The 22,598-nt window shown below is 37.3% G+C and overlaps 2 protein-coding genes across 9 annotated transcripts in view; one reads left to right on the forward strand and one right to left on the reverse strand.

Annotated features, from left to right (window-relative positions):
- Positions 1 to 22,598, forward strand: part of DNAJC9 (DnaJ heat shock protein family (Hsp40) member C9) — a 39,917-nt gene that overhangs the window by 9,064 nt on the left and 8,255 nt on the right. The window lies entirely within an intron of this gene.
- FAM149B1 (family with sequence similarity 149 member B1) overlaps positions 1 to 22,598 on the reverse strand; it is a 43,537-nt gene that overhangs the window by 1,331 nt on the left and 19,608 nt on the right. For 2 of the 8 annotated variants that reach the window (XM_079137071.1, XM_079137073.1), the window contains 8 exons: positions 17,021 to 17,185; positions 14,960 to 15,147; positions 7,629 to 7,753; positions 7,022 to 7,125; positions 4,246 to 4,470; positions 3,564 to 3,690; positions 3,191 to 3,316; positions 1,317 to 1,389 (listed from right to left, as the gene is read on the reverse strand). In XM_079137071.1, the coding sequence (XP_078993197.1) occupies positions 1,317 to 1,389; positions 3,191 to 3,316; positions 3,564 to 3,690; positions 4,246 to 4,470; positions 7,022 to 7,125; positions 7,629 to 7,753; positions 14,960 to 15,147; positions 17,021 to 17,185 (1,133 nt within the window). Of the gene's footprint in view, positions 1 to 139; positions 1,390 to 3,190; positions 3,317 to 3,563; positions 3,691 to 4,245; positions 4,471 to 7,021; positions 7,126 to 7,628; positions 7,754 to 14,959; positions 15,148 to 17,020; positions 17,186 to 22,598 lie in introns of those variants that run through there. The other 6 variants (XM_079137074.1, XM_079137076.1, XM_079137075.1 and 3 more) reach the window with 5 other exon arrangements.

The raw sequence follows: 22,598 nt of genomic DNA on the forward strand, positions 1-22,598 counted from the left end.
AATATCAAAGTTTGTATCCTAGGGATTTTTGTTCCATTTATTAGTGAGCCTGGAACTAAATAGTAAAGCATGTATTTACCCAAAACAAAACAAAACAAAAACAAAAAAAACAACATATATTTTACCCTCCCCCCCCTTTATTTTGTGGTGCTGGGGATTGAACCCAGTGCTTTGTGCATGCGAGACAAGCACTTTGTCAACTGAGCTATATCCCCAGCCCAAAGCTGGGATAAGAAATAAAAAGCAGTCACCTAGTTATGCTTAGGAACCCACTGATTAAAAAGGAGATGTCTGTTTTACTCACCTAAATGTTAAATTAGTTACATCTGTGACTGAATATAGTGCGTGTAGCTCGGGTAGGGTAGCATTGCTGCTTTTATAGGAGTCCAATGAAAGTATTAAAAGACTAGTAAGCAATGGTACATAGGAACTGAGCTAAGAGAAATCACTTGTACTACAGAAATGGCTTGATTAGTTTTTATTGTTACTTTCATCATTAACAGGAAACATTCAACTTGGATCAGTACTTCTAAATTTCACCTACAACAATGAGAATGATCCTGATCATGGTGGAGACTTAAGAGAAGAATTAAGATAGCCTGAAGTTTTCTCCCATGATTCCTTTGTTAATATAATTTAGAGTATAATTTTGAGATAAAAAGTTTAATGAGATGCTGGATGCAGTGGCACATGCCTGTAATCGCAGTGACTTGGGAGGCTGAGGCAGGAGGATTGTAAGTTCAAAGCCACCCTCAGCAACTTAGTGAGGCACTTAGCGACTCAGCAAGACCCTGTCTCTAAATAAAATGTAGAAATAAAGGGATGGGATGTGGCTCAGTGGTTAAGCACCCTTGGGTTCAATCCTCAGTACCAATAAAAAAAAAGAAAAAAAAGTTAATGAGATAAAATCACTCATCATATTCTGACCTTTTAGAATTTCTTTTAATAGGTAAACTTTTAAAGCAGTTTAATCCATAGGAATGTGGATTTTTCCTACATCATAAAACCCATGCTATATTCTTACAGAATGTTTGGAATATTATGAAATGACTCATTTGGCTTAAAATTTTAGATTAAAAAAATCATAAATATTACTAGAGTAGTGAAAGTTTTATATACATCATAGAAAAAACCAGAAATCTGGAACTTTTTGGCTTTGAGCAATTGAACTATTTTTATTGTACCCCATCTTCCAAAATGAATTTTAAGGGGATTTACAAAGATGTAGGAAACTAAATACAAAAAAATCTGGAGACAAGGGAAGGTAAGCATAACATCCACACTGTAGCAAAATAAGAGCTGCAGCTCCGCCATACCTGCAGATCCCCTACCAGGTCGGGCTTGATGAGGATATTCAGCTGCATATGAACGACGATATTGTGTATCTGGCTAAAAGAAAACATGAGACGCATCTTACTATGCAGCTTCTCCCAAAGGATACTACTTAAGAAGTTTTACAAGGGAAAACCTTCACATCAACAACAATGCAAAAGGTGGCATTTGCCAACCTGTGTTGAAATTCTGATTAGAAAATCCCAAGCCAGAGGCTTACAATGCCATTTTTTGACTTGTAAAACTGTACATTCTATAAATTTATTAGTATGACTCTAAAAAACTTAGCAATTATAAATCCATATGGTTTAATATTTTTAATTAGCTTCAAGGGAGTTTAATCTGACTTATCTATTGTATCCTGACTTTAAAAAAAAATACTTTTTTTAATAATATGAAATACCCATGACTTTATCACACTGAAGTTTACATTTTCTTTTTAGCTTTAGGAAACAAAACATTTCAGACATTTCAAGGAATTTAAATTATAAAGATGTAATTATACCATTCTGCTGGGGCTTCTGGAATGAAAAAACATCCCTTCAATTTCCTGTCAAAGAGCTGAACTGGGAGATTTAGAGAATCTCCCTTCCCCCATGAAGCCCCCCATATTCTAGACATTAAGGTTCTGTTGGGTCAGATGGTGTTAGTTACACTGAGCTACTGGTTCATCTTTAATAACAGCAAATGGAGAGAGAAATGGCTAAGATAATTTTTTACTTCATTATTACTATAAAAAGAGACCTGAAGCGTTTTCACTGTTCTGTTTTATTCCTGAGGCAAAGTTAAATTTTGATAGGAAAGAATATAGCTTTAGAACATAAGCTTAACAAATGTTCTGGGTTAAGTTATAAGAAGACCACAATTCAAGATAGTTTCAGGCTTTCTGGGGTTTACATTAAACCCTAAAAATAAGAAATGCTCATATTTCCTTTTTGCCCTTGTTTTCAGTGTTTCCCCCTAAAGCAAGCCTCCTGAGGGTCTACTAGGTTGAATGATATCTCCTCCAGTTTAATGTTCACCTGGAACTTGTGACTGTGAACATATCTGGAAATAGTGTCTGTAGATGTAATCAAGTTAAGGTGACATACTAGATTAGGATGGGCATGACATATCTTAAAGAGGGAAACCTGGACAGACACACAGAGAAGAGAAAACCATATAATGATGGGAGCAATGAATCTGCAGTCCAAGGAACATCAACAATTGCCAGAAGCTAGTAGGAGGCAAGGAAGGAGTCTGCTCCAGAGCTTCCAGAGGGAGCAGGGCTCTGCCAACACCTTGAATACACTAAAATCCCACTCACTACTTCTCATCACTCCTAGTAGAAAAAAGATTGTACAGTGCCTTAGGCTGATACAGTTCAAGGGTCATGAGTTGGGATAAGTGGGCTGCAAACCATCATCCTGAAAACTGGTACATGATGTGGGGGCCTGATTATCAGGCACCAAGTGTAATGTCTGTCACTTCCTTAGGCTCTCCAAGCCCTTTTAGTGCAAGGCAGATGAGGTGGGGTTGCACTCCCAACCTGAAAATGGGCAAGGTCAGTGCACATCCCCCAATCTAACAGTTTTCTGTTATTGCTTAAAAGGGATAGTAAATATACAGTAAATGGTAAGCAGTGTCAGCATTTAAAATATCAACGGAAAGAAATCCTGATACACTCATTCCCCTCATTCTGAAACCACTTTTGGTGTAATTCCACAAAAGCAGGGTAGAAAGGGAAGTTAGGATGATCTGGTGGGGTTTTGTGCTTGTGCTCAGAAATACCTAGATTCTTTAGAATTGGTAAGTTAGACAAACTAGTATTTTTTTCCCTCAATTTTCTCACGAGCAAATAGGAAGCATGTCACTCTACCAAAAATGACTGCGTTGTATTGGGCCTGGAGAAGAAGTCAGGTAAAAGGAGCCTCTCTTGAGGCTGTTGATGGTTAGGCTCATCCACCACTGCACTTCGAGCTCGACTGGAATCACCATGGGGTTTCTGCAGAGGAAATAAAAATTACAGAAACTCTTAAAACTCTAGCTGGTGCTGCAGATATCCCACATCAACCCAGGCAGGTGTGGTAACTTTGGGCCAACCAGCTCCAATTTTATGGTCATAAATTAGAACTCAGTTTGTACTTTAAATAGAATATGATATAAATTAAGACCACAGCACAAATCCTGCAGAAGTATTGTCCATGAGGTTTTATAATCGGTACAGAGAAAGGCAAGTGAAGGAGACATACCATCATTTGTCTTTGTGGCCCCACAGGGCTCAGGTGTTCCACTTCCGTTGTGCCAATAGGTGGCAGCAGATTATTTCGACTCAGGGGCATTGGTGAGGGAGAGGAGAGTGATTCAGCTGCCAATGGGCTGAAGATCCCACCAGTGAAGACCAAGATTCGAAAACAAAGTTGTTAATGAGACAAGCAAATTGATGAGAAATAAAATTAAGCAGAACCTTTAAGCTTCCCATGTTTTTATATAAATGTATCTCAAAAGATTTGGAATTTAGTTTTTTGATTTTGGTTTTTTGGTACTGGGGATTGACTCAGGTGCTTAACCACTGAACCACACCCCCAGACCCACTTAATTTTTAGACAGGGTCTCCTTAAATTGCTGAGGCTGGCTTTAAACTTGTGACCCTCCTGCTTCAGCCTCCCAAGTTGCTGGGATTACAGGGGGAAAGAGCCTCCCCCACCCCCATTACTCTAAATTTTTAGCCAAACAAACAGATCTGGTGTCTATTTCATCAAAATTTAACTCTTTAAAATTTTTTATTAGATTTAGATCAATGGACAGTCTGTCATATGAATAAATAATGATTGGTTTCTAGGGACAGATTTTGGTTTTATAACTAAATTCATTCTCTATGTAAAATTGATTAGCTTTACCACAGATTCCAGACATTCTGCTTTTGAAACCTACACTCTTGATCCTCTGAGGATTTCTTCCACAGGTCTTGGTGTTCCGGTGCGTGAGTGGCTTGTGCTGATTGGATGAAGGGTACGTGGTGGGGGATTACGTCTCCTGGCAGACTGTACTGTATATGACAGAGATGATGTACTAAGCTCCAAGGTTCGGTTTGGCCAATTTCGGGTTGAAAGGATGGTACTGGACCCAGGCCTCATAAGTAGCTTGTCATCAAGATCTCTAGTGGCCAAATCAGAAACTCACAATGAATAAAGATCTCTTATACCAGAAGACTAGACTCTCAGGTGTTTTTTTTTTTTTTTTCCTTCTTCATAAAGCCTTAGTGTAAAACACTTGGGAGAAAAAGCAAAACAAACCTTTCAGTTAACAGTTTCCAGAAGGTAATCTAGAATGAAGGCATGAGATTCTTATCTTAAAAGGACATTATTTCAATCATAAAACATAATTTACTAGAATGGGAATTTGGGAAAGCAGGTACATTATTCACCTGCCATCACCTGCCATTCCCAAAGTGCTTTCCAAAAGTCTGCCCTCTATTGAGAGTCCTATATTTGAGGCCCTTTTCCCTTTTTAGCTGTGAGAATGTCGGCAGAAAGATATGTGAAAGGCAAATATTATTGCTTGGGAGCAGCTGTAGCACCAGTGTGACACCCACTGCAGAGATTGAAGTGCTGAAGTAGTCGGAACCTACAGGGGTAGAGATTTGGGGTCCTTAGAAAGCTGGGAGCAGGCAAAGGTTCCAGGCCTTGTGCTGCACAGGGCAGGGGACAATTGTGGATCGTTTACAAAAAATTGAGAAATATAAGTCAAGTTTTCTGGTAAATGAAATACCATGCCTAAGCAGTTTGGTAGTTTAAATGCTGCTCTACAGATTTGGGGGTTTTCTCCCTTTTTGTTATAAAGCAGATGAAAGGAAGTTTGATTATTTTAAGACATTCAAGTGACAGTATTTGTGCAGTGAAATGGAAGGAAAATTTAAGAATAAAGCAACCAAAATCTGCCACTTGTCCCTATGACTTTGAGCAAGTTTTTCAACCTTTCAGGCCACTTTTTTGTCATTTATTGCAAAACATGTCTCAGAATTTGGAAGATTTTGAAGGGAGAATGACCATTGAATAGATCTGAATCTTGAGGATTACAAGAGATCTTTCTGGTTGTCCAGTCCATTCACTTACTCATGCCTTTTTCTTCTTTTAAAAAATAAACACAAACCCTCACTGCCTTTTTTGGGGTGGGGGTATTGGTGATTGAACTCAGGGGCACTGGGCCACTGAGCCACATCCTCAGCCCTATTTTGTATTTTTAGAGACAGGGTCTCACTGAGCTGCTTAACACCTCACTGTTGCTGAGGCTGGCTTCGATCCTCCTGCCTCAGCCTCCCGAGCTGCTGGCTTTATAGGCATGTGCCACCTTGCCCAGCCCTTACTGCTTTTTCATTACAAAAGGCTTGGACTTTAGCTGCCCTGTGTTCATTTTTATTTTCTGTGGACTTCTCATTCATAATTCTGGGTTCAAGTATCATCTCGAGACAGGTGACTTTCTTAGGTTCACGTCCAAACCTAACCTCTTCATGTTTCCCATGAGATGGCCCATCATTGTAAACTTCACGCAGTCTAAAAGAAACTCATCTTTTCATGTAAAACAGGCTTCTAAGCTTGAAATCTCAGAACTGATTTTGATTTCTCTGTTTTACAGAATTTCATTTTTTATAGTATCTCTAGAACAGTTCATTCCTTTCTTATCCTATGCTACCACTTGAGTGCAGACCCTTACAGTTCATGGTGGCACCCTACCGTAGACTCCTTTCAGTTCTTTCTGCTGCAATCCAATCTGTTTTCCACTGCTATGAAATCTGTCTTCACATTCCTGATCTAAATATATGCGCTCCCCAGCTGAAACTAACATAACTGGTAGGAGTATAAAATGGTACTATTTTGGGAAATAGCATAACAGTTTCTTATGAAATTAAACATACATTTATCACCCTTCCACTTATAGGTATTGACCCAAGAGAAATGTGACCATAAGTCCACAAAATAGATCTATGCAAGAATATTTACAATGTCTTTATGTATAATAGCCCCAATCTGGAAACAAGTGAAGTGGTAACAGAAGTATAAATAATTTGTGACATTTTTGCAATGGAATACTACTCAGCAGTAAAGCTCAAGTGCAACAACATGGACAAATCTCAAAAACACGGTATTTGAAACCATCCACAATTTGGTCCCAGTGTTCATTAGCTTCATAGTGTCTTCCTTCCCACTGATCATACCATGGCCTATTTTAAATTTTGAAGATTGTCAGTGATCTTTGATCAAAAGCATTAAAATTCTGACCCTTCTCTTCCTGTCCTATAGCAAAATTGATCTTTTCTCTTTGTAAATATCTTGCATTTTTCCCATCTCCAAAAGTTTTCCCAATGCTATTCTTCCTGCCTAGAATGGCCTTGTTTTTCTCAGCTTATCCAAACCCCCACTTAAACTTACCCACCAAAATGCCTCCTCCTCTGGCCTGCGGTAGCATGCATTCTGGGTAGCACTCAGTCACCAAAAGGCCCTATGTGATTAGGTGTCTCTACCCATGTGTGTCTTCACTTTCCAGTTATCAGCTCCCTGCAGGTGGAGACCTTGTGTCTTGCATGTGTTACTCCCCAGGTCGCTGTGGTTGCTTGGTAGGTACTCAAAAAGGCATGTTGATTGACTGACTTTGCTTTCCCTTTATTTCTCAGTGATCTACTTAAACTCTATTAAAATGTTATACTTCTTACAGGAGCTTGTCCATTAGGGAGAGATTTCTTGGCTGTAGAGGCATCCCATGAATCAAGAGACCATTCGCATTTGGCTGATGACCACTTGCTTGACAGAGACTCATCTACGTGTCAAAAGACGACATTACTCTTTATCAGTTGGTGAAGGTACCTGCTTGATTTCACAACTTTTCTAAGCATGAATATTTCCAATTAGGCCACTTATATATTTTCTCTGTGACTTAACTTTTATATTTTGGCCAGTAGCCCTAACTGAGGCCCAAAGTTACTCTCAAGAGGACAGGGCCCTTTTCTGTCCTCTCCATTCCTAAGTGACAGCAGGTCAAGGATGCCCAATCAACCTAGATGAAAGCTCACTACATGGTTGATTCTAGATTGTACAACTTACAATTCTTCAAAAAAAAGAGAAGAATTATTTATAAATTCTAATTTGCTACTAATTTTTTAAACTAAAGTTGATCAGTGCAGAGAGTCACTGGGTTTTTATGATAAATACAACTGTACTGAAGAATACTGACTCATAAATAATACAATTAAACAACTCTGAGTAAATTTCCTCTGATAAGAATAGTTCAAGGTTCCCTAACACATCCCTTCTGGGGCTTACCAGATTTGAGGTGACGGACAGCACTTTGGACTGTGGCACTCGAGGTAACACCAAAGGATGTGGTTCACTCAGCGCACAGGGACTTTCTGAATCTGGCCTGGTGACTGTAACATTACTGTCATCATCTGAACAAAGGAACAGAATTTATTTATTATCTGTAGATATCTTCTGACCCACAGCAACAGTATGAAAAAAAATCTCCCCTGATAATTCATAATTTCGAACAAGGATTCATTCATCTCTGTAAGCCCAATTTCATACCACCTGCTGGTTTTTTTAAAAAAAGCCCTCAAATCAAGAGTTCAATTTAAAGTGGTTGTTCAGGCTGGTGATACTTGTGGCACACTGCAAAAGGAAAAGCAAAATATTCCTAGAGCAAAGTAATGTGACAGAACTTTGGCGTTGATGGAATTGTTCTACATCTGTGCTGTTCAATGTGGACAAGCCAGATGTAGCTATCGAGCACTTAAAATGTTGCTACTGTGACTGAGGAACTGAATTTATTTAATTTTAATTTGAACAATTACACGTTGCCAGTGACCACTCTATAGGACAGTATAACTCTAGGGGAACATAGATCATTAATCCAGACCTTAAGTCCCACAGATGAAGATATGAAACTAGAAACTACTGTTAAAAAAATCACATATCTGTAAGGAAACAAGATTCCTTGAAAAAGAGGGCAGCAAAAACATAAATCAGATCTGCAAAGGACTTCAGATCTTGGAATGAATGGATCAGAATGTAAAACAAAGAAGTAACTGAAAATATGAATAAGAACAAGACATAAAATAACCAAGGAGATTTTTAAAAGAATACAATAAAGCTATAAGACAGAACTAAACTAAGATTATTAAGCAAAAAACTCGGCAGAAGGTTAATGGAAATAGTGAACCAGAAGAAAAAGCTCTCAAGAAATTATCCTGATTCAGGGAAACAAGGAGATAGAAAATATTAACTGAACACTAAAATGGGTATATTTTACTGTATGTAAATTATACCTTTTTTTAAAATAGAGAAATAAAAGCAAAATAAAACACCCTTTATGCACCAACAAAAAAATTAGAAATTGGAGAATGGTAAATATATATGTATTTTTTGGGGGGTATACCTGGCTTTTTAAAAAAAATTGTGTAAAAAAATTTTTTACAGACTGCATTTTGATTGTACACAAATGGGGTACATCATTTTGTTTCTATGGTTGTACATGAGAATGGTAAATATTGATGAGACTCAACACAGGAACTTGTAAAAGTTGAAGATGCATATTCCTTGCGACTGACCAATTTCACTCCATAGTATATACCCTAGAGAAACTTTTCCACCTATGTACTAAGAGATATATTAAAAAAGTTCATAGCATCATTGGTCACAATTGCCTAATGCTGCATTTTAGCATTTCTAAAATACACTGGGACTTTAGATCTTCTCACCATCAATTATGGCTACAAAAATGAACAGATATCATGTTTCTAAGTAAAACCAATATGAATTCTTCTGGTGTTTGGAGTCTCATGTAATTTTGAGTTATAGTTGACAAATTAACCTTAAAATCTCAAGTTGTCACATGGTTCTGTTGCATGTGACTAGCATGCAGTTTGGCTTTCTTCCTCACATAGGTAGAAAATTTTGCTTTAGTAATAGGAATAGGTTTGTGTTAGTGCCTAAAAGTTGGCTTTCACAACAACTAACCAACCTGTCCAGACCAAAGCCAAAAATGAAGGAATTCTCTTTCCGTATTTCCAAGTATTATGACAAAAAAAGTAAGAGTCTATTGCACTTTTACATATTCCAGGAACTGCTCTCTCTATTTTAATGTAATTATGTTTATTTCTTAAATACCTCATGAGATAGGTATTAGTAGTATACTTATTTTATAAAGAAATTGAGGCACAGAGAGGTTAAGCAAATTGCCAGGGATCTAAAGTTAGTGTTAGGAGTCAAATCCAGGTTATTGGCAACAAAGTCTGCTTTTAACCACTGCACTACCCTGCTCATGATCATGAAATGGCAAACTAAGGCCCACGGGCCAAAACTGGCCTCCTACTTGTAATTTTGGCTATGATGATAAAATATACATAAAATTTGCCTTACCATTTAAAAATATACAATTCAGTGGCATTAATTACATTCATGATGAACAGCCATTACCACAAACTAGTTCCAGAGCTATTCATCATGCCACACAGAAATCCCTTACTCAATACCACTGTTTTTGTAAATGCAGTTGTAATAATAGTGCATTCTCATTGCTGTATTGTATTCCAGTATATGAATATATTATACCCCACTGTTTTTAAAAAAATTTTTTAGATGTTGATAGACCTTTATTTCATTCATTTATATGTGGTGTTGAGAATTGAACCCAGTGCCTCACACATGCTAGGCAAATGCTCTACCACTGAGCCACAACCCCAGCCCTACCCCACTGTTAATGGACATTTGAATAGTTTCCAGTTTGTTTTCTTGCACACAGTACATTATGAACCTTCATGAGTAGTCTTTTGAAGAATATAAATACTGAGTACATAGGAGAGTATGTAGCCATGCCTGTTCATTTACATATTGTTTACAGTTGCTTTTCTGTAACAAAGGCAGACTGAGTAGTCACACAAGGAATGGCTGGCTGGGAAATATAGTTACTGTCTGGCTCTGTATAGACAAAGCTTACTAACTTCTGTTTTAGAGTATTTCAATCAATCCACTAAACCAGTTGGAGACCCTCCAGATAGTGTCTTTTTTTAGACTTTAGGTCTCAAAATCACAATTATAATACAGTAAAATAACCTAAATTTATGGATGCATAGAACAATAAGGGCTGGGTTTGTGGCTCAGTGGTAGAGTGCTTGCCTAGTGTGTGAGAGGCACTAGGTTCAATTCTCATCACCATATATAAATAAATGAATAAAGTAACAGTCTATCAACATCTAAAATTTTTTTTAAAAAAACTAAAAGGATATAAATTCATAGCCCAACACTGAAAAACTGTGAAAGGTGAAATCAACTCCATATTAAAAAAATGTATTTAATGGAATTCTGCTTACAGTCAAGGGGGAGTTATGGGATCCATCTTATGGCTTAAAACAGCCAATAAAACCATAAAACAATGGCTTTTAAGACACTGAACAACAAGTAATAAAAGACAGTGAACCCTGAGATGAGAAACAAATGAGACATGTCCTGTAATTGCCTGAAACAAGTTTCTAAGATACAACACAAGGAGGGAGAACTAAAGCAGAGCATGGTATACTCTCTGAGCTGAGAATCCCGAGAGAGAGGAAGGCAGTTAGGATTCACAGGACAGAATACCAGAGAGGAGAAAAAAATGCACAAAGAACCCAGGATATCGGGAGAAGGTGGTACATCCTGAGTGTTCAAAGTGTACTGATCAGTGTATGTGTGAGGAAAAAGAACCAATTGAAAGGAGAGGGAATAGTACCTGCTGCTCACATGCAATCAGAAATAGTGCCTGCTCCCATCAGCCAGACCAGAAAAAATTCATGAGGCACTGGGCAGAGTAAGATCTGCCTTAGTAGGTGGGGAATAAAAGCAAGACCAGAAAGAATCACACGGTTTCTAAGTAACTTGACTGTATTCCAGAACAAAGCTCAGGAAGATCTTCAGAAATGGGTAAGAAGTAAGAAATTTAGGGTTGGGGTCGTTACTCAGGGGTACAGCACTTGCCTAGCATGTGTGAGGAACTGGGTTCAATTCTTAGCACAGGATATAAATAAATAAAATAAAAACCCATTGACAACTAAAAAGTATGAAAGAAAGAAAGAAAGAAAGAAAGAAAGAAAGAAAGAAAAGAAAGAAAGAAAGAAGGAAGAAATTCAGCCCTTAAAGTAAAATTCACAATACCTGAAACTTCAGAATTACCAGGCAGGAAAGAGAATGGAGAGACTATAAATAAGTGAAACCAAACTCAAATTAACACAGATTTCCAAATTAGTCCACATTTTCAAAAAATTAAATAGAAATATGGAAGATATTAAACCAGCCAAATCATATCTTGAAATAAAAATGATAATGTCTGAGATGAAATTGGATGAGTTTCATAGTAGATAACATTGCGGAAGAAAAGATGGATGTACATGAAGGCACAATAGAAATTACCCAAAATTAAAAATAGAGAAAAAATACCAAAAATATTTTTTTTAGATGTTGATAGAACTTTGTTTTATTCATTTATTTATATGTGCTGCTGAGAATCAAACCCAGTGCCTCACACATGCTAGACAAGCACTCTACCACTGAGCCACAACCCTAACTCCCCAAAATATTTTTTTTAAAGCATCAGTTACCTGCTTTCTTCTAAGAGTTTTATAATTTTAGCTTTAAATGTAGGTCTTTGACCCATTCTGATTTTTATATGAGGTGTAAGGTCAGGGTCCAACTTCATTGTTTTCCAGTCATTCAAGCACCATTTAAGAGTCTGTTCACCCACTGAATGATCTTGGCACCCTTGTTGAAAATCAATTGACCATATATATGTGGGTTTATTTTGGGACTTTGATTTTATTTCATTGATCTGTTCTCATGCTAGTTCCACACTATTCTGAGTACTGACCCTTTGTATTAAGTTTTAAAATCAGAAAATGTGAGTATTCTAACTTTGTCTTTTTTCAGTATTGTTTTGGTTGTTCAAGATCCCTTGCATTTCCATATGAATTTCAGGATCAACATCCCTAATTTCTACATAGAAGGCACTTTGGGTTTTCCTTCCTTCCTTCTTCCCCCTTCATTTCCCACGGTGCTGGAGATGAAGCCCAGAGCCTTTCATAGGCTAGGCAAATGCTCAACAACTGAGCCATATCTCTAGATAAGATGGTTGAATATTTTTTAAATTTTTTTTTAGTTGTCAATGGACCTTTATTTTACTTATTTATATGTGGTGCTGAGAATTGAACCTAGTGCTTCACGCACGCGACGCAAGTGCTCTACCACTGAGCCACAACCCCACCCCCAGATTGTTGGATGTTTGATAGGTATTGTACTAAACCTGTAAGATGTATTTGGGAAGTACTGTCATCTTACTAATGTTACCTCTTCCAGTTGATGAACACAGGATGTATTTCCAAGTCTTTAGGTCCCCTCTAATTTTTTATATAGTGTTTTGTAGTTTTCAGTATCAACTCCTGTACTTAAACTGGTTAAGTTTATTTACAAGTATCTTATTCTTCTTGATGCTATTGTACATGAATTATTTTCTTAATTTCTTATTAGATAGGCTGGCCTTGCTGGCTTTGTAAAATAAAACTGCTATGAATACCATAGCCACAGGACTTGTACGCTCTGAGAACACTCAAAAGAAGTGGGTATTTTCCTAGTTGAGCCTATACATGAGAACCCAGCCCTGGTCAATATGTTGACCACAGCCTTGTGAAACCCGATGCAAAGGACTAGCTGAGCTGTTCTAGGACTTCTGACTTAAAAATGTGAGACGAATATGTTGTTTAAATTGTTAAGTTTGTGATAGTTTGTTGAGCATCATAGAAAAGTCTATATAAATAATTCCCAAGTTAAATATATATCTAACCATGTACTCCAGCCATTTCTACTACTAGGAGTTTACCTAAGAGAAATGGAAATAGATGCCACTGAATTATTCTACACTACTGTCATAACAGCTTTACATGGAATAGCTCAAAGCAGAACACAATCCAAATGTCCATCAGTAGATGAATGGATAAACTAGTACAATTAAATACTACTCAGCAATAAAAGGAGTAAATTATATACACAATGAAATGGAGGAATCCGGGGCTCAGTGGTAGAGTGCTTGCCTAGCATGTGTGAAGCACTGGGTTTAAATCTCAGCACCACATATAAAGAAATAAAGATCCACTGACAACTAAATTTTTTTTTTCATTTAAAAAATTTAATAAAAAATGGAGGAATCTTAAAAACCATCATGCTGAGTAAAATGCAGGACAAAAACAGTATATACCATATGACTCCATTCATAGCAACTCCACAAAATGCAAACTAATCTGTGGTGATAGCAGATCACTCTTTTTGTCTAGCTTCTTTCCCTCAGCATAATGATTTCCCAGGGATGGTGTGGGGCAGACAACCTCAGGAGGAAGAGATTATAGAGCAATTGAACTTCTGGGGTTGATGGAGATGTTCACTGAATTGACTGTGGTGATGGTTTCATGGATTTATAGTTAAAACTTACCAAATTCTATGTTTTAAATATATGCAGTTGATTATATGCCAATTACTTTTTAGTCAAGCAGCTGGCATGTGGTTTTGCCTCACTAATCATTATATTCAAGGAGAAACAAGCTCAATCTGATCGTTACAGACTAGGCCTTATTGTTCATCTAGCCATTCTCAAATATTTTCAAAATACTGGTTAGTTGTGGGATATACAAACATCAATCAGACCCACTGTGATATTGTGATATAATAAAAGACATATATTTGGTATCTTCCCTGATATCTGGCACATAACTCCTAAAACCTCTGGCATCTCTAAAGCAATATCCTGGATCCTAGATAGTGTAAGGATGGGGGTGCTGACTGCTAGGGGGAAACAACCAAGTGATTAGAAGCCTTAGAACTTTCAGCCTCGCCTCACCCTTGTGACCTCTGGAGGGTAGAAGGGCTAAAGGTTGAGATGATCACTAGTGGCCAATGAATTACTCAATCATATCTATGTAATGAAGTCTCCATAAAAACCTAAAAGGACTGGTTCAGAGAGCTTCCAGATTGCTGAAATGTGGAGAAGCCTAGAGAGTGGTGTTTCCAGAGAAGGCATGGGAACTCTGCACCCCTTCTCCCACACTTTGCCCTGTGCATCTCTTCATCTGACTATTCAAGGATACAGATCCTTGTAATAAACCAGCAAACGTAAGTAATAATTTCCCTGAGTTCTGTGAACCATCCCAGCAAATTAATTAATAAAACCTGATGGGGGGGCATGTGTCACAAGAATCCTGATTTATATTTGGTTGTTCAGAAGCCCAGGTCACAGCCTGAGGCTTGCAACTAGGATCTGAAGTGGGGCAGTTTTGTGGAACTGAGCCCCTTAACCTGTGGGATCTGATGTTAGCTCCATGTTGATACCATCAAAATTGATCTGAATCATAGGACCGCCCCCCGCCAAGTGATATCTGCTGTAGAATCTGGCAAGTGTTTGTGGAAAACCCTATACATGTTAGTTGTCAGAACTGTTACAGTGTGTGAAGGTAGGAAAATACACTTTGGTTTCCCTATCTTTCATACATTCCCTTTTTACTAATAAAACATAAATTCAATGGACTGGTTAGGCTTTGGAAATCATAAACAATTATTTTTGACAATGTTTTCATGAAGATTCTTACCAGAAGCAAATCCCTCCCAGTGACTACGTGTCAACTGCTCCATACAGTCCACAACTTTGCTCCACACGTTGTCAAACACATAAGCAAGAACATCCTCTTTCATGCAGTAAAATGGAGCAATGGGAGGGTACCCTAATTTCTGTTTTTCTGTCGCTGCTTCTGATTTCTTTTCATGAAATCCCTCTTCCCTGAAATGGAAGCAAAATTGAAAAATTTGATAATTATTCTTCACTGAGTGTCCACCATTGTCCTTTATGCTTCTTAGGAATGGGATTGGTGATACCTATCCCGCTCTCCTCCTTGCCCAGCATATGTAGCACATGGTATGAAGCTGCCTTGTGAACTAAAGGAATTCTCAACAGAGAGAGAACACTGCATTTCCTTTTTTTTTTTTTTTCCCCCCCAAACCTCCACCCTTCCCCACTACTCTGCTAAAAAGGAGGGGAACTAAATGCATACACATTCCTCTGAAGTTCTTCTGGAGACTCTTGTGTCTGTGACCCAGAAATTCCCAATTAGTCACATCCATCTGTTCCTCTCACAGGGAGTATCAATAACTCTGGGATTCTGAAGTAGGGGGAACCTAGATAGACATATTTGTCTATCATAAATAAATTATGAATGAAGACAAAGCAAATTCTGGAACTGGCTTGGGACTGTGAGAACTATCTCCAGGCCTTTACAATGGAGGTTACCCTAAGGCAGCAGAACTCTCAAAAATTAAATAGGAAACTGTAGGCAGTAAAGGAAGATACAGAGGCAGGATGAGCACAAGTTTGAGGCTAGCCGAAGCAATGTAGCAAGACCCTGTCTCAAAATGGAGTTTAAAAAGAGTTGGGACCTTCAACAGATGAATGAATAAAGAAAATGTGGTATATATACATAATGGAATATTAGTCATAAAGAAGAATGAAATTATGGCATTTGCAGGTAATGGATAGAATTGGAAACTATCATGCTAAGTGAAATAAGCCAATCCAAAAAAACCAAAGGCCAAATGTCCTCTCTGATATCTGGATGCTAAGAGGGTGGGAGGGAAGAACTGAAGTTCACTGGATTAGACAAATGGGACTGAAGGGAAGGGAGAGAAGATGGAAAGAGAGTAGAATGAATCGGACATAACTTTCCTATGTTTATATATGAATACACGACCAGTGTAGCTCCACATCATGTACACCCACAAGAATGGGAAGTTATACTCCATGTATGTATGATATATCAAAATACATTCTATAAATGTACAAATAAAAAAATGTTTTTAAAAAGGGTTGGGAATATAGCTCATTAGTAGAGCTCTTGTTTAGTGCTATGGTTTGGATCTGGAATGTACCTCCAAAGTCTCATGTGTTGAAGGACTGATCCCTAATGCAGCAATGTTCAGAGGTATGGCTTTTGGGAAGTGATTAGATCATGAAGTTTTGGATCTCGTCAGTGGATTAATTCATAGATAGCCAAATGGACTATGGGGATGTGGTGGGGCATGGCTGGAGGAAGTAGGTCACTGGGGATGTGCTCTTGGGGAACTCTTTCTCATTGCTGGTCCCTTCCTCTCTTTCCCTGCTTCCCAGATGCCATGAGCTGAACTATTTCCCTCTGCTCTGTCCTTCTGCCATGATGTTCTGCCTTGCCTCAGGCCCAGGAGCTGGCCAACCATGAACTGAAATCTCTGAAACCATGAGCCAAAATAAATCTTTCTTCCTTTAAGTTGTTCCTGGCAGGTATTTTGGACACATTGATGAAAAACTGACTAACACACATAGCATGTGTAAAGCCCTGGTTTCAATCCCCAATACTGTAACACAAATAAATAAATTAAATTAAAAAATTAAGTTTCTGATCTCAGGAAAGAGCAAATAATGTGTGAAGGAAGAAAATACCAAGGAAGCCTAGTGTGTGGTAGCAATATCTAAGAATGTGAAGTTTGGATACTGGAGCTAATTAAAAAAGAACACACAGGTATAGATCTAATAATAGGTAATATTGATAGCACAGTTTAGAACAAATAGATACTAATACACAAACTGGGAGGGGAGTAAAAAAAGCTTAAAAAAATATACTCACATATCTGTATGGTCGAAAGCTAGGTATTCCTCAATTATTCCTTCTGAGAAGATTATACAGTCTTCTTCTCTTTCCACAGCACACAAGCCAGAGGATTTGGCAATGGAAGACACATTTTGAGCATAAGAAGATGAAAAATGTAACTTCTTTCCTCTTATACCAAATCTGGGAATACGGGAGAAATCAAGTAGTAGTTATGTACAACATAAACATTTCTCACAGCAAGTCACATGACTCCTAGTTCAAACCACCTTGTTCTGGGGAACCCCTTCCTGGACTATTCTGAATCTTAATCTAGTCACAGAACAGGAAAGATTCAATAATGGTCACAGACCTACTCTGCTGCTTAGGAGTACTGTACAGTGATACGGCTTGCTATCTTCTCAGACACAAATAGCTACAGTTATAAACTAAATTTTTAACAAAATAATATTTTGTGTTCATCTATGTTCATAATTACACCTCCAGAGGTATCTTAAAACACACCTATTTCAATAATATCATCATTGCTCAAAAATGCATGCTCATTAAACATCAAGGATAGTACTAATATTTAAATTTCCATTCATATCCAAACACTCAGCAAATAGGGGTGACTTTTCATTTAAGCAGGTTTACTTTGGAGAAAGTCAAACCAAATGTGAACAATACAATTTTTAAAAATGATTCTTAGTGTAACCAAATAGTAAATACACCCAATTTATGCTTTGTGTTACTCTTGATACTTTTGTGCCTTAAGTATTTCTTTTTAAATGGGAAAAAGAAGAAACCTATGACATTTTTCAATAAGGCTGTCTTCTGGAAGACATTTTGTTATTTTGTATCAGAAGCTTTAAAATAAAATACCCTTTGATTCAATGGTTTCATTTGTAGGGATATCATTTAAGGATGTGCATTATAAGATTTAGTTATAAAAACTATCATCACAGAGGGGTTGGGGATGTAACACAGTGGTAGAGTGCATGCTTAGCATGCTCAAGGCCCTGGGTTCAATCCCAAGTTAAAAAAAAAATCATCATCACTGACTTGTTTATAATTGCCAAAAATCAAAACTAGCCCCAACTGTTTCAAAATTGAGAATTTAGAAAAGGTTTGCTTAATAATGTTTTTTTGGTGACTGGAATACCATGAAGTCATTAAGTTAATGTTGAAGAAAATGGAAAATGTGCACAATAAAATCTTAAGTATAAAAAGATTGCAAAATGTGTATAGTAATTTCATAAAAACTACACACATATGTGGCAGGGAAGGCTATATACCCTTCAATATCCATTTTTTCCTTCTTTTCCTAGTAAAACCTAATTAATCCTAATTTAATTCAAACAGTTGATCTAACCTCAAAGACTATACTTCCCAGCAACCTTGCAGCTAGATACAAGTAAGATATGGGCAGAATTATTATGTGGGACTCTGGAAAAGCTGCATAAATGGAACAGGTGTGTCTACAAGATATACTCTTGCATTTCTTCCTTTCCTCCTTTCTGCTACCTAGAAAGTCAATGTCATGTTTGAAGCTGTCACCCATCCTGGACCATAAGGAAAACTCAAGGGAAAACACTGTGAGCTAGGATGGTGCAGCAGAAAGATGAAAAGAAATCTAAATCCCTGAGGCCATCCTGTGAAGAACTTTTGAAACAGTCCCCAATTTTTTCAATTTGGCTGAAATCAAAAGCTCACAATTGGCCATGTGTGGTGGTCCATGCCTATAGTATCAGCAGGCTAAGGCAGGAGGATCACAAGTTGGAGGCCAGCCTCAGCAACTCAGCAAGATCCTCTCTCAAAATAAAAAATAAGGACTGGAGATGTAACTCAGTGGTAAAGTGCTCCTGGGTTCAATCTCTAGCACTAAATAAATAAATAAATACATAGATAAATAAATAAATAAATAAAGCTCAGAATTGTTTTAACTCCTGAATTTCTTCATACTGAGGATGGAAGCTGAAGGACTGCCCCCTGACCCAGATGGGCACTGAGGAAACTGAGATGGTGACATGCTTCTGATTAACACAGCACAGCTGAATCTATAAATGTTTATTCCCTGCTTTTTGTCCCATTGTGCCCCCCTCTACTCTGATAAAAGCCTACTATGCCTCTGAGCACTTGAAGATGGAGATCTGAAATAGAAAAAGGTCTCTTCTATCTTCCTGAGAGCCAGCTTTGAATAAAACCTGTGTTTCTAGCCAACCTGCCTTCTGAGCTAAGTGGAATGTGACTAGTGGTAAGGTCTTTCCTTCTTGGTATCACTTTGTGTATTAATTTGGTAATTTACAGCAATGGAGAGTAATCAAAGTTTTAAAGAAGGGGAGTGTCAAAATTCTTGCATTAGAAGATCACTGTGGTGGTGGTGAAGAAGATAAGGTGTTTAGGAGGCAACTGAAAAGATGGAGCAAGAGCTGGTAAGCTGACAAGAGCCTGGACAATAACAGAAGGCATAAGTCTGGAGAACCAACACATCCAAACCAGCTGGCATTACGATTTATAAAATTCTTCAAGTCTGAGATATAAGGTTAAGTCTCTGTTTTGAAATTCTAAAACAGTGATTCCCAAATTCTGGTCAACAGATTTATTCTGATCTATGACAAAATTTTTATGTATCTAAACAAAAATGAGTAAAATAAAGATAATGACCAGTAAGACTATCAAATGGTCTTTCTTAAAAAGGACTGTCCTTATTTTGAGATTATGTGCATCATGACTTTTTGCACTATATCTTCTCTTTTACAAAGTGCTAATAGGTGCTTTTTACTGTAACATGACAAAATTGAAGGCTGTCAAACAGTTGAGAACCCAACATTCCATGTTACTGTACTATTTTTCCATTTATATTAATAACTCGTTATTTTTTAGTTAGTGTTTACTAATGGAATTGTTTGAAGAAAAAAAATAGGTATATCTAACCAATTACAGGCCTTTTTGTTAGTAAAAGAAATTTCAGCTAGATAAGAAGGGAAAATGTTTCCATTTCCCCTAAAGCTGCAACAAAAATCAAGTTAGTATTCTACATCATAAACCTACCTTGCAAATGTCTTCTCTAACAAAGGAATTTTTAAAATCATTGGACTCTGGCGATTTACTGTGCCTGAAAATAACCTTTAACTTCTCAAATGTCTGTAAGTCTTTCATTTTACAAAAGAACAACATAGTACTCAATAATATGTGGCCCTGGTAGTAATATTTAAATTGAGATCTATTTTCTTGGAAGAGGGAAAAAAAAATCATTGGCACTTTATTCTTCTCCCTCAGGCATGGAGGATAAAATGACTTTGCTAGGTTTCTTGTTTAAACAGAGTTTCATTTGGAATCAGTCCCTCCAGGTATAGGCCTTGGGAGGCAGAGTCTGCAGCCTTCATGGAGGACACTGTGATATTCCAGAGTGGAAGGATGGAACAAGTAGTCAAAAGCTCTCCTTCCTGCCTAGTATCTGAAAAGTATAGCTGGCTACTCTCAGCTCGGTTTTAGACCAACCTTATCTCCCAAAGGAACTCTAGAAATGACTGCAATAGAGGAAATTTACATGAAGGCAGATTTAGGATGCTAAAAGGAAGAAAACATAACCCTAGACAGGAAATATGATTGTGGATGACTCTACACAGTTAGCCTGCTTGTCTCTTGCATTTAGAACCATTGTAAAAAAATATCAAAGACAATGAAAGCAAAATCTATAATTTGTAATGAGTAACATGAGGGAGGAGCACTAAGACAAACATTAGCAGCTATATCTTACTACTTGAATGACTTGGAGTAATAAACACATGACATAGATTTATCATCTTAACCACGTTTAAGTGTATGGTTTAATAATGCTAAGTATATTCACATTGCTGTACAACAGATCTCTATCACTCACATTGCAAAACTGAAATTCTAATTCTATCAAACTCTAACATGCCCTCTTCTCACTCCCCAACCCTTGATGAACATCATTCTACTTTGTTTTTAGAATTCTGACTACTTTAGATACTTCATATGAGGGAACTGAAACACTATTTTTCCTTTTATAAGTGATTATTTTATAAGCACTTACAGCATAATGTCTTTGAGGTAAGTCCAAATTGTAGGATGTAACAGGATCTCCTCTTTTAAAGTTGCATAATATTCCATCATATGTATATACTGCTTTTTTTTTTTTTTAAATCCATTCTTCTGTTAATAGATATTTGGGTTGCTTCCACCCCTTGGCTATTCTTTTTTTTTAAGTTGTCAATGGATCTTTTATATTATTTATTTATATGTGGTGCCGAGGATTGAACCCAGGGCCTCACACATGCCAGGCAAGTGCTCTACCATTGAGCCACAACCCCAGCCCCACCCCCCGGGTATTCTGAGTGATACTAGAATGAATATGAATATGCAAATATCTATTTGAGATTTTGTTTTCAATTCTTTTGGATATAAACCCAGAAGAGGGATTCCTAGATTTATATGGTAATTCTATTTTAAATTTTTTGGGAAGTCTCCATGCTGTTTTCCATAATGGCTGTACCATTTTACATTCCTACAGTGAACCAAGGTTCCAATTTCTCTGCATCCTTGTCAATACTTATTTTGTTCCTTTGATAGTGGCCATTCTGATAGACATGAGGTATGATACTGCAAGATTTTGATTTGCACTTCACATACATGATGGCCATTTGCATATCTTTGCAGAAATGTCCAAGATGCAAGTCTTGTTCACTTTTTCAACTGAGTTACCTGTTTTCTGTGTGTGTGTATGTGTGTGTGTGTGTGTATGTGTGCATGTGTGTGAGAGAGAGAGTGAGAGAGAGTTGCAGAAGTTCCTTAATATTCTGAATATTAACCTATTTCATTCTTTTGTTTCTTTGATACACAGAAGTATTTATATGTGATGTAGTCCCATTTGTCTATTTTTGTCTGTCCTTTTGATTTTATATCCAAGCAATCACTGTCAAATCCAATATCTTGAAGATTTCTCCCTTTTTTTTATTATAGGAGTTTTTTATTTGTAGTTTTTTTTTTTTTTTTTTTTTTTTTTTTGAGGTACTAGGGATCGAACTCAGGGCCTTGTGCTTGCAAGGCAAGCACTCTACCAGCTGAGCTATCTCCCCAGCCCCTGTAGGTCTTATATTTAGGTCTTTAATCATTTGGGGTTAATATTTTGTGCATTGTATAAAGTAAGGGAGGGAAGGGTCCAACTTCATTCTTTGGATGTGGACATCTAGTTTTCCCAACACCATTTGTTGAAGGCAACAGTCCTTTCCCCATTGGTCTTGGAACTCTTGTTGAAAAGCATTTAATCATATATTCAAGAATTTATTTCAGAGCTCTCTATTAATGATTTTTAAGAGTTATAATTCTGCCTATAGTCATGCACTTTAGCAACTTATTGGATACTGAGATATATCTGTTGAGATATATATATGCATAGGTTTTTTTCAGATGCCTCATATGTGCTAGGCAAGTGCTCTACCACTGAATCACAACCCCAGCCCTCATTTTCTTCAGGGTCCTTTTTTTCTTTCTTTTTTTTTTTTTTCTTTTTTGCAGTGCTGGGGATTGAACCCAGGAACCTGTGCTTGCAAGGCAAGCACTTTACCAACTGAGCTATCTCCCCAGCCCT

Source organism: Sciurus vulgaris (assembly GCF_902686455.1).
Source record: "Sciurus vulgaris genome assembly, chromosome: 4".
Classification (NCBI taxonomy): domain Eukaryota; kingdom Metazoa; phylum Chordata; class Mammalia; order Rodentia; family Sciuridae; genus Sciurus; species Sciurus vulgaris.